Source organism: Orycteropus afer, unplaced genomic scaffold, assembly GCF_000298275.1.
Source record: "Orycteropus afer afer isolate SDZICR_OR568_19922 unplaced genomic scaffold, OryAfe1.0 scaffold00174, whole genome shotgun sequence".
NCBI lineage: Eukaryota > Metazoa > Chordata > Mammalia > Tubulidentata > Orycteropodidae > Orycteropus > Orycteropus afer.
The window spans coordinates 6,906,276-6,921,041 of NW_006921761.1; the positions used below are offsets into that span (position 1 = coordinate 6,906,276).

The window sequence follows — 14,766 nt, forward strand, 5'->3', positions numbered from 1 at the left end:
GTGAGAGAGAGTGGGCACCTCCTAGAACATTGTATTGTGCCACTCCCAACAGAAATAACCCAGGTGGATAGCTTCAGCAATGAGGGGCTGCTCAGTTGCTCATACAAAATCCCACCTTGGAGTTTACAAAGACTTATGGGTAGAAAAGCCACACTAAGTAATTTACTACACCGCAATAGGTTATTATTATGGTTACATCCTCTTATTCAATTGATCCTTTAATCATTATGTAATGTCCTTCCTTGTCTCTTATGGTCTTTTTTTTGTCTTAAAGTCTGTTTTATCAGACATTAGTGTTGCCACTCCTGCCCTTACTTGGTTGCCATTTGTTTGATATATCTTTTTCCAACCTTTGATTTTTAGTCTATTTTTGTCTTTGTGTCTAAGGTGAGTCTCTTGCAGACAGCATATTGATGGATCAAGTTTTCTTATCCAGTCTGCAACTCTTCATCTCTTGTGGGGTACATTTAATCCATTTACATTCAGTGTAATTATTGACAAGTATGAATTTATTACATATTTTTTTGTGATGTTGCTGATTTTTTTTTGTTCCTTATCATTTTCTGTGCTGAGCTCATTTTGTTTATGAATCCTGTTATCATCTCTTTCATTGCTATTGTTTTAGTATTTGCTAAATATTTGTGCTTGTCCTCTTTTTTCTTTTGATGTGAAGGTTTATTATTATTATTATTATTGAGGTTACCCTGTGATTTATTATTTTTTTCCTCAAGTTTTAAACTGTCTATTCTATCTCATGATTGTCTTGAGTTCCTCACCCTTTAGAAATTCTGTAACTACACTATTTATTCTGTTTTTTTTTTTTTTTTTGGTCTGTAGTTGTCCTCATTTACCAATTAATGTCTTTGGTTACCTTTTTACAGTTTGTAAGCTTATTTTACTTTAGTTACCTCTATAACTGGGTTGGTTCCTGGGTTATGTCATCATGTGTGTTAATTACTGTTTGTTGTTAGCTGTTGTTGGTTCTCTGTTCAAAGGACTCCCTTTAACGTCTTTGTAAGGTTAATGTGGTTTTAACAAATTCCTTTAATTTCCAGTTATCTGGAAATCTCCTAATTTCACCCTCATTTTTGAGGGACAGTTTTCTGGGTATATAATTCTTGGTTGGAAAATTTTTTCTTTCAAGGTTATATGTATATATCATCCCATTGCCTTCTCACCTTCATGGTTTCTGCTGAGAAATCAGAGCTTAGTCTTATTGGTTGCTCTATGTAGGTAATTTTTTGTTTTTCCTGTGCTCCTCATAGGAGTTTTTCTTTGTCTGTGGTGAGATAGATGATGATATGTCTTGGTGATTTTCTTTTGGGATCTGTCCTGTTTGGGGACAGGACAGATTGAACTTTGAACATTGAACTTCTTGAATGGCTATATTCTCATCTTTCATCATATTAGGGAAATTCTCTTCCAACAAATCTTCAACAATTTTTTCTGTGTTTTTTTCTGTCTCTTCTTGTTCTGGAATTCTGATTACATGCAGGTTATTCCTCTAGATGGTATCCCACATGAATCTTAGACTTTCTTCATTTTGTTTTGATCTTTTGCCTGATCGAGCCCTTATGGAAGTGGTATTAAGATATTTGTCTTCAGTCTCATTAGTTCTGTCTTCCATTGATTCAATTCTACTCCTTTGGCCATTCAATGTGTTATCTGTTTCTGAAATCTTAGTATTAATCTTCTGGATTTGTTTGTTGTTTTTGAATCATTTATTATTTTTTGTTTATTTTGTCAATTTGTTCTTGTATTGTTTTCCTAAATTGTTGTGGAGTTTTGTCTGTGTTTTCCTCAATTTTGTCAATATTTCCCTTGAGCTTGTCAGTGTTTTCCTTGATCTGTCTCTCAATCCATTGAAGGTACCTGCAGTGTAGTAAATTACATAATGTGGCTTTTCTAGCCATAAGTCTTTGTAAGCCCTGTGGTGGAATATGCTGTGAGCAACTGAGTAGCTCCTGATTGTTAAAGTTATCCACCTGGGGTATTTTTTTGGGAGTGGCATGAAGTAATTTTCTGGGAAGTTTGCTCTCTCTCAGGTGTATAGAATTATGATGTTGGCATTGGTTAATTGTCACTCTGGCAGGCTCAAAAGGAGCCCTTCTACGGGCAGAAGGAGTTCTCTCTGACTGTTGACTGAGAAAGACGTGCTGATGAGAGAAATGTGCTCCTGAGAGACAGCACTTGCTGAGAGAGAGATGCGAGAGACATGTGCTGCTGAGAGACTGAGAGACATGTACTGCTTGGAGAGACACTAAGAGACACACTGCTGGGAGAGAGACTAAGATAGAGTGTCAGCTGAGAGACAGTGAGCTGTGAGAGACTGAGTCCATTTCTGAACTTGAATTGTAGCCTGTTTCTTCCCTAAAAAAACCCATAATTTGTGAGTTCTGTGTGACCACTGCAGCAAATTATCAAACCCAGCAGAGAGGTGGTGGGTGCTGTGGGAGGAACGGTTGGTGCCAGGGTTGGTGAAAGGGCTGGAGGGAGGCAGCATGTCTGGCCTTACAGGAAAAGGCCTTGGGCTACTGATGGTGATTCTGTCTTCCTCTTGTGGGGTTAGAGGAGGTCAGAAGACACGACCTCCCTGCCCCTTTGGCAGTACCCAAATATAATTATTTTGAATTCTTTATCAGGGGAGTTCCAATGCTGCTTCTTCTCAGGGATGTTTTCTGGGTTTGTAGCCTGGTTCTTTGTTTGTACTACTCTATGTTGCTTCTCTGTTCTGTCCGGCCTGTTCTATGTGGCCTGTGATAGTTTGTTGTCTCTAAGACATTGTGGTGGTGTTGTATTTATGTTTAATTTGTGGTTGTCTGTTGGTGTGATTCACTGAAGATTTTTTTCCCTTTATTTCCTTTTGATATATCTGTGTGAGCAGGGTACCCTGCTCCTCTATACCCTAGTTGTTAGCACTTAGGCCCTCACCACCTGTCTCCTGTTGGGTGTGATAGAGGATGAGATTGTGCACAGATCTCTCTTAGCCATTTTAAGGAGCACTTGAGGATGAGTTGAGCAGGTATTGGCCACCATCTATCATTGGTCAGTTGGTACAAAAGCAAGTGATGGCCCTCAGTAGGTGGGACTGCAGGAGGTGCAGGGATGATTGGGTTGTGTGGGAACGATTGCTGTATCCCACTCAGTTAGACAAGAAAAGTTTTTTTTTTTTAAACTTTCAAAAAAAAAGAATAAAAACAAGAGATCAAAAAACTCAAACTGAATAAACAGGAACAATATGAAAAAAAAAGAAATGCAATAACTGAGAAGAAAAATTTTCAAAATATATTTAAAATGCAAAGAAGAAAAGCCTCACTATCTGGGGAGGGAGGAATGAGAGAAAAGAGTAAGAATAGAATAAATGAATAGCAAAGAAAAATGGGAAAACTGCAAAGGAAAAACAAGGGAGGGGAAGAATCAAAAGAAAGAAAAAGAGAAGGGAACTAGGAAAAGGGAAGAGAAAAAAGGAAAAAGAAAAAAGAAAAAGAAAAAGCCAGGGATGGAAAAGAGAAAAAGAAAGGGGGTGAGGAAAGAAGAAAGGAGCTAAAACAAATAATTTAAAAACAAAAAGAAAACTTTGGGGGGCGGTGCATGGCACCCAGGCTCTGTCAGGGCACAGACCAGGATGGAATTCCTGCTGACCAATAAGGTGCGTGGAAGCGGGGGATGGCTACAGCCCTGTTCACCTGGAGGGTGTGGGGTATAAGTGCAATAAGGGGAATATTTCCAGTCGTCAGCCTTCAGTGTGGTTGCTTGTGGTGTCCCTGACAAGCAGAGCCCACTCTTACATCACTGTCCAAGTAAGAGTGCCTCTCACATACATCCAAAGTGGCTGTCCCTGCTGCCCACAAACCTTCAAAATGGCTGCATTCTCAGGACAGCTGCCGGCAATCCTTAGGTACATTTGTCTCCTTCCCGGCTGTTTTCCTTTCTGGTTGTCAGGCAACAATTCAGCCCTTGCCCATGCAGTCCTCAGTGAGCAGAGCTGATTCGCAGGTTGCTGTTGGGAAATACTCAAAATGGCTGTGCCCCCAGGACAGCTGGCAGTCCGCTGCTCCATTTGTCTCCTCACTCACTGTTTCATTCAGGTTCTTCTACTAGTTGGTATTTAATCCACTTCTTTATCCTTCCCTTCAAAGCTCTGGGTCCTAGGATCATCATCTTCTATATAAAATTCAATTGGTTTCTCATTGCTTTGTTGCAGAGGGTCTGTGTAGCTTGGCTGTCTATTCTGCCATTTTGTCAGGGCTCCTGATATAGCTTCTTCATTTTCTTTTTTATTTATGTTTGCATGGCATCATACTTTTTGTCCATACTTTTATTTTCAATCTGCCCGTATTGTTAGATTTGAAGGGAGTTTCTTGTAGGCAGCATATATTATAGTTGGGTCACTCTGCCATTTCTTTTAATTGGTGTGTTTAGACCATTTGCATTTAATGTACTTACTGATATGTTAAAGGAGCCCTGATAGTGCGGTGGTTAAAGCACTTGGCTGCTAACCAAAAGGTTGGTGGTTTGAGCCCAGCAGCCACTCTGTGGGAGAACGATGTAGTCTTCTGCTGCTGGAAAGATTGATAGCCTTGGAAACTCTATGGGACAGTTCTGCTCTGTCCTCTATGGCTGCTGCGAGTCAGTGGGTTATGGATATGTTAGCGCTAAACCCTTTCATTTTATTTTGTTTACTATTTTGTTTGTTCTGTTTTCTTTTTCCTGTTATTTAAAATTTCTTTGAATTCCATGCCTTTTTTTAAAAAAATGATCTGGTGTTTTTAATTGTAGTTCTTTGTATAGACTTTTAGTGGTTGCTGTAGGCATTACATTATATACACATAACTGTCCCACTCTACTTGTTGTTGTTGTTCGGTGCTGCTTAGTTGTCTCCGACTCATAGCAACCTTATGCACAACAGAACGAAACACTGTGCAGCCTGTGCCAGCCTCATGACCCTTGCTATACCTGAGCCCATCGTTGCAGCCACTGTATCCTTCCATCTTGTTGAGGGCCTTCCCCTTTTTTGTTGATCCTCCACTTTACCAAGAGATATCCTTCTCCAGTGAATGGTTCCTTCTGACAACATGACCAAAGTAGGTGAGACAAAGTCTGGCCATTCTTGCTTCCAAGGAGGATTCTGGCTGCACTTCTTCTAGGATAGATTTGTTAGTTCTTCTGACAGTCCATGGTACTCTCAGTATTTTTCGCCAACACCACAACTCAAAAGCATCAACTCTTCTTTGGTCTTCCTTATTCATTGTCCACCTCTCACATGCATATGAGGCCACTGAAAATACCATGGCTTGGGTTAGGCACACCTTAGTGTTCAAGGAGAAATCTTTGCTCTTCAGTACCTGAATACCTGAAAGAGGTCTTCTTCTTCTTCTTCTTCTTTTTTTTTTTTTTTTTAAATTTTTATTGTGATTTGGGTGGCAATTTACAAAGCAAATTCACTTTCCATACAGCAGTTCACACACACTTTGTCTCATGACATTGACTGCAGTTTCCCACAATGCAACAGCTCTCCTCCCACTTCCTCCCTATAGTTACTTCTTCCCTGTGTCCTTCCCTCCCATGCACTCCTGCCCTCTGATCTGTCTCCCTGTGCATACACAGTCCGTCTATTCTCCCATGATTGATCTCTGAAAGAGGTCTTTTGCGGCAGATGACATAACTTTGCTTGCTGAAAGTGAGGATGACTTGAAGCACTTACTGATGAAGAGTAAAGACTGCACTCTGTAGTACGGATTAGACCTCAGTATAAAGAAAACAAAAGTCCTCACAATGGATCAGTAAGCAGCATCACAATAAAAGGAGAGAAGATTGAAGTTGTCAAGGACTTCGTATTGGTTCTTTAATCGACGGCAATGGCAGCACTGGGCACATCTGTTACAAGGGGCTCCCGCTCCAGTAGTTGTCACCATTTTACTAGTTGGGTAAAATGCAAACCCTTACCATGTTTTGTAATTATCCTACAGTTCTTGGGTTTTCTGTTACAGTTTGCTTTGCTTTGCTTTCATCCCTCTCTGATCTACAGTTTGGAATATTTTCAGTGTTTCTTTTGATATATCTTCAAGCTCATTTATTCTTTGCCAGGCCATATCCAGTTGACTAATGAACCCATCAAAGCCATTTGTTTCCGTGACAGTAGTTTTGATGTTCAGTACATCTTTTTAATTTTTTTTCTTAGAATTTCCATCTCTCTGCTGACATTATCCACCTGTTCTTGTACAGTTTTTCCATTAAATGTTTAACATATTAATCGTAGTGATTTTGAATTCACAATTTTTTAATTCTAAAATATCTGCTATATTGGAGTCTGGTTATGATGCTTGCCCTGTCTTTTCAAACTTTTTCTTTTTTTGCCTTTTGCATGCTTTGTAATTTTTTTGTTGAAACCTGTACATGATGGATCAGGTAAAAGGAACCAAAGTAAAGAGGAACTGATAAGGGCTAGGAGTTTATGTTTATCTGGCTAGGAGTTAGTCTGGGTTTACTGTTTTACCTGTAAGTGTCAGAAGCTAAAATTTCCTCTGATGTTTTTGTTTTTGACTCCCCTGTTGATTTGGGGTCTCCCTATAGATTCCTTCAATAGGGTCTGAGCCTTGCAATTTTCACCAACTGTAATTCTCTGCTACCATACAGGAGACCTATTACTATGACAGTAAGATGTAGAGGAATGGAAGCATTCTGTGAGCCTTTGATTAGGTCTCAGTCTTTCAGTGCAGTCTTCATAAGTGTTCTCAATTTCTTCTTTCATTTCCCCCAGTAGGTGAGGCAGGAAGGCTAGAGGGAACAGGAGGTATCCCTTCTCTTGTTGTCATTCTCACTCATTGCCATTGAGTCAATTCCAACGGCTAGTGTTTCTTGTTGAGTTTCCAAGGCTGTAAATCTTTATAGAAGCAGACTGCCTCATCTTTCTTCTTGGAGCAGCTAGTATCAAACCACTAACCTTTTGCTTTGCAGCCAAATGTCTTAATGACCACACCACCAGAGCACCTCCCTGTGACATAGTTGCTGTTACATGCTCTGGTCAAATAATTCCACTTGAGGGAAGGCTGTTGTTCAGAACAGTACTATTTTAAAATGGTTACTTTTTGCTCTTCTGTTGGAAGCTTGAGAGGATTTTTCTCCAGGTTTGATAGTGAGAATCAGTGGATTCCCTGAAATAAAACTCTAGGATGTGTGGGGAGTTTCCCTACGGCTAGGCCTCAAGGTTTTACCTCTCAAGCTAGTCCACACTCAAGCTCCAGCAATTAGTCAACTGCCCTTTAAGTGCTCCTATCTGTTGCTGGCTCAAGCAGTGATTCTTTTCTGGTAAGCTGTATTTTAGGAGCTCTGGTGGCACAGTGCCTAAGGCATTTGACTGCTAATCAGAAGGCTGGCGGTTCAAATTCACCAGCCACTCCTTGGAAGGAAGACTGGGCAATCTTCTTCTGTAGAGATAGCACCTCCAAAACCTAAGGAGGGGTCACTATGAGTCCATGCCAGTGAGTTTTTTTTTTGTTGTTGTTGTTTTAAGCTTTTTTTTTTTTTTTTTCCTTCCTGTATCTGCTTGTTATCTCTAGTTTTTGGAGCAGTGGTTTGCCCTGTCACCTCAGTTCTCTGATGGACTGAATTGATTTTCACTTCTTCAGCTTTTTTGGTGGTGAGGTTGGGAGTGACAGCTTCCAAGCTCTTTACATGTTGGACCAGAAACTGGAAGCCAGCCTTCTTTACATGTCTTTATGCTCCCCCATTTATAATACAATTGTCTCAAACATTTCTTCTATGTGTCTTTAGAACTACATCAGATTCTTTAGAACTACATCAATTCTTTGCTCAAACTGTCAAGCATAACTTAGAAAACTTGAAAGGAAGATGTACTGTATTCAGCCATAGTTTCACTCTTTCTGTTGCTTTCTCCCTTCTGGTGGTCATCTATTGCTTTTTTTTTTTTTTTTAATAATTTTCTTTCTGTTTAGAGAACTTCCTTTTTTAGTGTAGACCTGCTGGCAACAAATTCTGCAGTTTTTCTTCATCTGAAAATGTCTTGATTTCCTCTTCATTCCCAATGGTTTTTGTATGACCATCTGGCATGAGAGTTATTTTCTTTCAATACCTAAAAAATATTGTGCCATTTTCTTCTGACCTCAGTGGTTTCTGATGAGAATTGTTTTCCCCTTATAAGTGAGGTGTTTTGTTTTTCTGTGTGCTTTGAAGATTTTTTTCTTTGTGTTTTCAGAAGTTTGACTATGGTATGTCTTGTGTATTTCTTTGGGTTTATCTTATTTGGGGTTTGCTCAACTTCTTGAACCTTTAGGTTTATTTTTCTTCTCATATTTGGAAAGTTTTCTGTCATTATTTCTTCAGGTGCTTTCTCAGCCTTGTCCTCTTTCCCCTCTTCTGGGATTCTGGTGACATGAATGTTAGCTCTTTTGTTATATTCCCACAGGTCCTGAGGCTCTGCTCATTTGTTAGCCTATTTTCTCTGTTATTCATATTGAGTAATTTTTACTATTCCATCTTCTTGTCCACCAAGTCTTTCCTCTGTCCCTTCCATTCTATTGTGGAGTCTATCCATTGAGTTTTTATTTCAGTTATTGTATTTTTCAGTTATAAAATTTCCATTTGGTTCTTTTATTTAAAATTTTATTGGGGTAAAAGATTCTACTTGGCTCTTTCTTGTTTTGTATCTTTTATTTCTTTTTTGGGACTTCCTTTTTTTTTCTCATTTGTCTCAGGTGTGTTCATGATTGCTCTTTGAAACATTGTCATGATGGTTGCTTTGAATTCTTTGATAATCCTGACATCTTTGTCATCTCAGTATTGGCATCCACTGATTGTCCTTTTATCATTCAGTTTTAAATCATCCTGTTCTTATTGAAATCTGAGTATTTTTGGTATTTTGTCACTAGACTTGGATCTTATAAGCCTTTTGTTTTAGCTGCTTTCCTCTGACATGGCTGTGGCAGGTCACTGCTTTCCTCTGACATTGCTGTGGTCACTGCCAATTGGAGGTATGAGCCTTTCTCATCATGCTGTTTGAGGTGGTGCTATTGATACTCCCCTGGTTGGGAGGCTTAAGGCTGCCTTATTATCTCCCCACATGGCCTCTACACATGACAGTTTGTGTGTGTGTGTGTGTGTGTGTCCTCATTAGTGTCTGGATAGTGATAGTCCTGACTCCACTACACTGCCTTTGATACTTCCCCAGTGGAGTGGGGTGGGCTGAGATCCTCACAACTGTCACGTGGGAGTGGAAGTCCAGACATCCCACTGGATCTTCGCTGGCAGGGGTGGAGGTGGGGATCACAGTCTTTTATGTGGTATTTGGTTGGAGAAAAGCAATTACTGTCTCACAGTTTTCTCTCTTGCTGGACTTCCCTTTCCTGGCCATTTGTTAGAGAGAGCAGGTTCTTGTTGGCACATTTTCTCTGTACCCACTAGTGTTTCTGGGTTGCCACCTCCTTCAGCTCCAAGTCTTGGATATATGAGGCAAAAAGAACACCCAAGGAACTGACTACTGTGTTCCTTGAACCCCAAGGTCCCCAGACTCCTTTTGGAGTCTTCTTATATTTGCTTTATGTATAATTTCCAGGATTTTTAGTTGTATTGAATGGGTGGAATAGGGAAGAATGCTTTGTCTTTCTGGAAACACTAGTCATTTTTTGTTTTTTGTTGTTAATTTTAAGGTGAGAGCCATTGCAGTAGCCTGGCTGCTGGTGGGAATGGCCCATTAGGAGGGAAATTGCAGGAGCAAAGTCCTTGGGTGGGTGAGTAGTTGTTAGCTGCTGTTGAGTTGCTTCTGACTCATGGTGACCCCATGTGTGCAGAGTACAACTCCCTGGGTTTTCAAGGCTGTGAACTGGAAACAGATTGCCAGGCCTGTTTTCCAAGGTGCCTTTGAGTGGGTTTGAACTGCCAGCCTTTTGGCTAGTAGTCAAACGCTTGACCATTGGTGCCACCCAGGGACTCCAGGAAGGTGAGAGAAGGTAAGATTGCAGTGGTGAAATTCCTCCTGTGTCAAGCATATTTTGAGGTACAGTTGCAGGGAGGTTGGTAGTTTTGGTGGTGGTCATTGTTGATGCTGGCGGTTCAAACCCACCAGCCACTCCTCGGAAGGAAGGTTGGGCAATCCTACTTCCGTAGTGATACTGCCTCGGAAACCCAAGGAGGGGTCGCTATGAGTCGGGGCCGACTCGACAGCACATAACAACAACAACAACAACCTTGTCGATGGACCTCAGTTGTGTGTGGTCAGGAGTATGGACTGTGGTTAGAGTTGGGAATCTGAATGTCTTTCTCGGGTCAGTGTCTAGAGGCCCAGAGATCAGAATCTACATGCTAATCAGTCCAGGGGCCCAGCACTTACCAGAGGTGGAGTCTGAAAATCCTGCTGAGTCCTGTGCACTGGAGGGCAGAAGCCTGGACAGCAGCACTGGGCAATCCGCCGCAGCTGTAGGCAGTGCTGCTCCCCCACAACGGGTCTGGTCAGGCCATGGCCCTCGCTGTGGGCACTGCCTCCTAAGAGGAGATGAAGGTGCCAAATGGTCACTCCGGCCTCAGCAACTACTGCCCCTGTGTTTTACCTCCAACTTATGCTATGGAGGCAGATTCTCTGCCCCTCTCAGCCAGTTCTCCAGGGGATGCAACAAAAACAAAACAGCTGTGGGACTGAATTGTATTCAGAGGAACTCTCCCTTTGTGGACTGTGCTATAATATATAATATATAAAAAGCGAAAGGTCTCAAGAAGATGGCCCTTCTTGCTCTCAGGCTGAGCTTTGGCTTCTGTCTCAGTCCAGGCTCAGTGGGAGCCTGTGGGAGACTCAGCCTACCCTGGGGAAAAGGTCACCTGGGGCCCACAGCTTCCTGTGAGCTGCAGACACTGCTGCAGACAGAGGTCAGACTTGGCCGCTGGCCCGAGGGACTCTGTTCAGGAGGACATTTCCTTCAAGCTGCCCAGTGGAGTCAGGAAGCCTGGGAGGCCCCGAGTGTCCTGCAGGAGAGGTGTCTAAGCAGAGGCTGGGTACACAGCTCCACAGTGTCCTGGCATTCTTGGCTAGTCCTCCACTCTTCAGCATTGGTGGGAAGGGAACAGGAGGACTGAGCACACCTTGTCCTGTGAGAGCCACAGTCGGGAGAAAGCTCTGCAGGGTAGGGACTGACTCAACTGTGGGGTCCAGACCCTGTCTTGGACCCCAGCCTGAGTACCACCAGTGTCTGCTCCTAAGAAGCAGCTCTAACTTGGGGCCCTGAAACTGGAGCTCTGATGTAGACCAAGAGCTTTGCCAGCTCTAATTGCTCACCAGGGGTGGCCTTTGTGGCTGGGTCTGTGTGTCTCATCCAGGTGCCCTTCCTCACCTTCTCCTGGTTGTTTACAGACCAACGATGCAGCTGGCAACACCTGGAATTGGCTCTACTTCATCCCCCTCATCATCATTGGCTCCTTCTTCATGCTCAACTTGGTGCTGGGTGTGCTTTCAGGGTAAGAGGGTATGCAGGGCATGGGCTGTGCCCTCTCTATGCTCAGGGCAATGGGAACAGCAATGGAGGCTGACACGGTGTGCACAACATGGGGAAGACCGGGTGGGGATCAACACCCCACTGCTGAGCCCCTCTGGGGGCTGGTGGTGCTCCTAGCCTCCCTGGCTCTGGCCAGCCTCTCCTTGTGCTTCCTTCCTGACCATGCCTAGACCATTCCCTTGCCCTGGCATCCCCACTTCCACCCTACCTCAACCTCCCTCTGTCCTCTGTCCTTGGGGCTCGGGATCTGCTGCTCCATCGGAAGGGTCACCACATCTTACTTGGGTGAGGCTTCCTGGGGAAGGGGGCAGCCCTCTGAGTGTCCACTGAGATGGCCCCTGGGACCTCCACTTCATTCTTGACCCAGGCTAGCTCCCTCCCCTCTGGCTGCCTCTCTAGCAGAGGGCAAGTGGTGCAGTGCTGGGAGTCCCTCGTAGAGATAGGCCCTTCCCAGTCCTGTCCTGGGCACATGGCCTGGGCAGGTGCTGAGGAAGCTGTGCTGGGAAGGAGGTAGGCCTGGGGGCTGGCCTGTCTCTGAGCCACAGCCTGGCTTTAGACCATGCATGGCTGGAGGACACAGCTCCCTCCCTGTGAAGGTCCTGCCTCTAGGCTCCCAGGGGGTCAGGGGCAGAGTCTGATGGACCAAAGGGCAACTGTCCCACTGGGCTGAGGGAGGCAGCTGGACCAAGGATGGAATGCTTGGCTCTGGGTCATGTCCCTAACCTAACCTCCTGGAAGCACCTCATGGCAGAGGGAACACACAGAGCTTCTGCCCCACTGGGGCATGGTGTCCTACCATGCCGTAAGCCAGGAGACCTGGGGCTCAGAGACCCAAAGGGACCAGGTGTGAGGAGGGGCAGGAAGGGTGAAGGCAACCCAGGCAGAGGACAACCTGAGGAGGTGTGGAGGGTGTGGCATGTGCACCTGCACGGGTGGGGAGGCTGGCGGGGTACCAGGGATGCTGGCAAGGCCCTCTCAGGACCCTTCTATGCTGTGCATGCTTGAGAATGTGCAGCAAGGATGGGGGTGGGAGTAGAGGTGGAGGGCGAGGCCACGTTGCAACCCTGTGGAAAGTCCCCTAGCCAGCAGGGTGTGAGCCTTGGGTTTTTGCAGCTTTCTCCCCCCTGGGACCTTCCTGGTAATGAGCGATACAGGATGGTTTTCTTTACCAATCCCCACTGAGCTCCCCTCCAGGCACCCAGATTCCCTAGAGGACTTCAGCTCTAGCCCTTGAAGCCTGTGGTCAGTGGGCTCCTGTGCATCCCATGCAGGGAAGGTTCAGAGGCAGCAGTGACGCCCTCAACTGTGGCTAAGATGCAGCCTGGTCAAAAGCACACACTGGAGGCAGCCTGTCCTGAGGGTTGCTGGCCATCCCCGTTCTCCTCCATCCCCTGGGCCTGCACCCTCACAGCATCCCAGAGGAGCCAAATCAGGATGCTGCAGGCGTCACCTGAGATGGTCCTTCTCTGAGGCCAGGGTGTCATAGCCAAGCTTCTGCATGAGGCTCCGAGATGGGCTGCGTTTTCTCCTGCCCTGCAGGAGGGTTGGGAGGTATCTTAGTTCTCTCGTGCTGCTGTGACGGAAACACCGCAAGTGGGTGGCTTTAACAAACAGAAATTTATGCTCTCCCAGTTTAGGAGGCTAGGAGTCCGAAGTCAGGGTGCCAGCTCCAGGGGAAGGCTTCCTCTCTGTCGGCTCTGGAGGAAGATCCTTGTCTCTCTTTAACTCCTGCTTTTTGTGGGTGATCTTCTCATGGCTTGACATCTCTTTTCCCCCAGCTTTACTTCTCTCACTTTCTTGTCTAATCTCTTTCATATCTCAAAAAAGATTGACTCAAGACACACCCTACACTAATCCCGTGTCGTCAACAGAAGAAAGAGAACCCATTCCCACAAAGGATTCTTACCACAGGCAGAGGTTAGGGTTCACAGCACACACTGTGGAGAGGACACACTTCAGTCATAGTTAGTCATTAGAAGGGACCCTGCAGGAGCTGAGGGCAGGAGGGCTAGGTGGGAGCATCTCCTGTCATTCCTGCGGCCTCAGGCTTGGGGTCAGGCCTAGTTGGGAACCAAGACCCCTGCCAATTGTGGCCATGTGCCAGGAGATGGGCCTGTCTGGACCACTCCATTGGAGTCTCCTGGAGGGGGACAGCCGCCTGGTTGAGAGCAGACCTTGCTCTTTTGCTGTGGGGGTATGAGCTGTACCTGCTGGACCTTTAGGGGCCTGAATCTTGCCCCAAATCTGAGCTAGAAAGGCTAGACTAGGCTAGGTGTGATGTGCATGCTCCTATGTGTGCATGTATGCATGTGGACATGAGTGCACACACATGCAAGCAACATACACATGCACACATATGCAGAGATGCACAGTATATACATATGCATGCATGTATGTGCACATGAGCAAGTTATGGAAGAGAGTGTGTGTGCATGAGCGAATTGTGCAAGTGTGTGTCCCCATGTGTGCATGCACGAGTGAGTTGTGCAAGTGTATGTGTGCATATCATGTACATGATGTGCACAAACATGTGTATGGTGCAGATGTATGTGTCTGTATATATATGTGCATGTTTGAGTGTGCCAGTGTGAGTGTATATGGATATATACATGCTTGTAGGAGAGTGAGTGTGTGTGAGTGTATGTGTGTGTGTGGGCATGTGTGTGAGAGTGGCCTTTTTGGAGCACTAAGAGCTGGAAAGCTTGGTTGGGTGGCTATGGCAGGAGGGGTTGCTGGGGCTCAGGGCAGTGTCTGCTTTCTGCCTGCGACTGAGTCAGAAGGCTGTGGGTCTCTCTTCTCTGCTCTTCAGGAGTCTTACAGGTTTGCCAGAGGAGGCTTCATGGACTTCCACCTCTGGCTGCTCAGTGCTCCCTCATCTCGTGCCCTAGAAGTGGTTCTTGGCCTGAACCCACACAGGAGGCCAAATGAAAGCTCTCCTCTGGGAAACTTGCCTGGCAGCTGTCTGCAGGGCTGAGGCAGCATAGAGGGCCTGGCATGTGGGGAGTGTGTGTGTGTGTGTGTGTGTGTGCAGAGTGGTCCTGCCCTCCGGAATCCCCCCTCTAGGAAGAAAGGTGCTATTCCTAAGTGCTATGGGATTCTGGGGAGGGAGGGTCCTCTGGAGCCATGCAGGCAGACTTTCTGGGGGAGCAGGAAGCCAGACTTAAGTGCTGATGGACCTATCTGTGTGTGGGGGCAGCCTGTGGCCTGTCTGCTGTCCTAGGCTCTGCTTGGTCCCTCTGCCTCTGTGGGCCACCCACCTGTGGGTCTG

The 14,766-nt window shown here is 45.2% G+C and overlaps 1 protein-coding gene across 1 annotated transcript in view; it reads left to right on the top strand.

Moving 5' to 3' along the window:
- The window catches only part of CACNA1B (calcium voltage-gated channel subunit alpha1 B), a 278,427-nt gene that overhangs the window by 90,317 nt on the left and 173,344 nt on the right, over positions 1-14,766 (top strand). Inside the window, exon 8 of the mRNA XM_007947083.1 lies at positions 11,357-11,460. Within this exon, the coding sequence (XP_007945274.1) occupies positions 11,357-11,460 (104 nt within the window). The remainder of the gene's footprint in view (positions 1-11,356; positions 11,461-14,766) is intronic.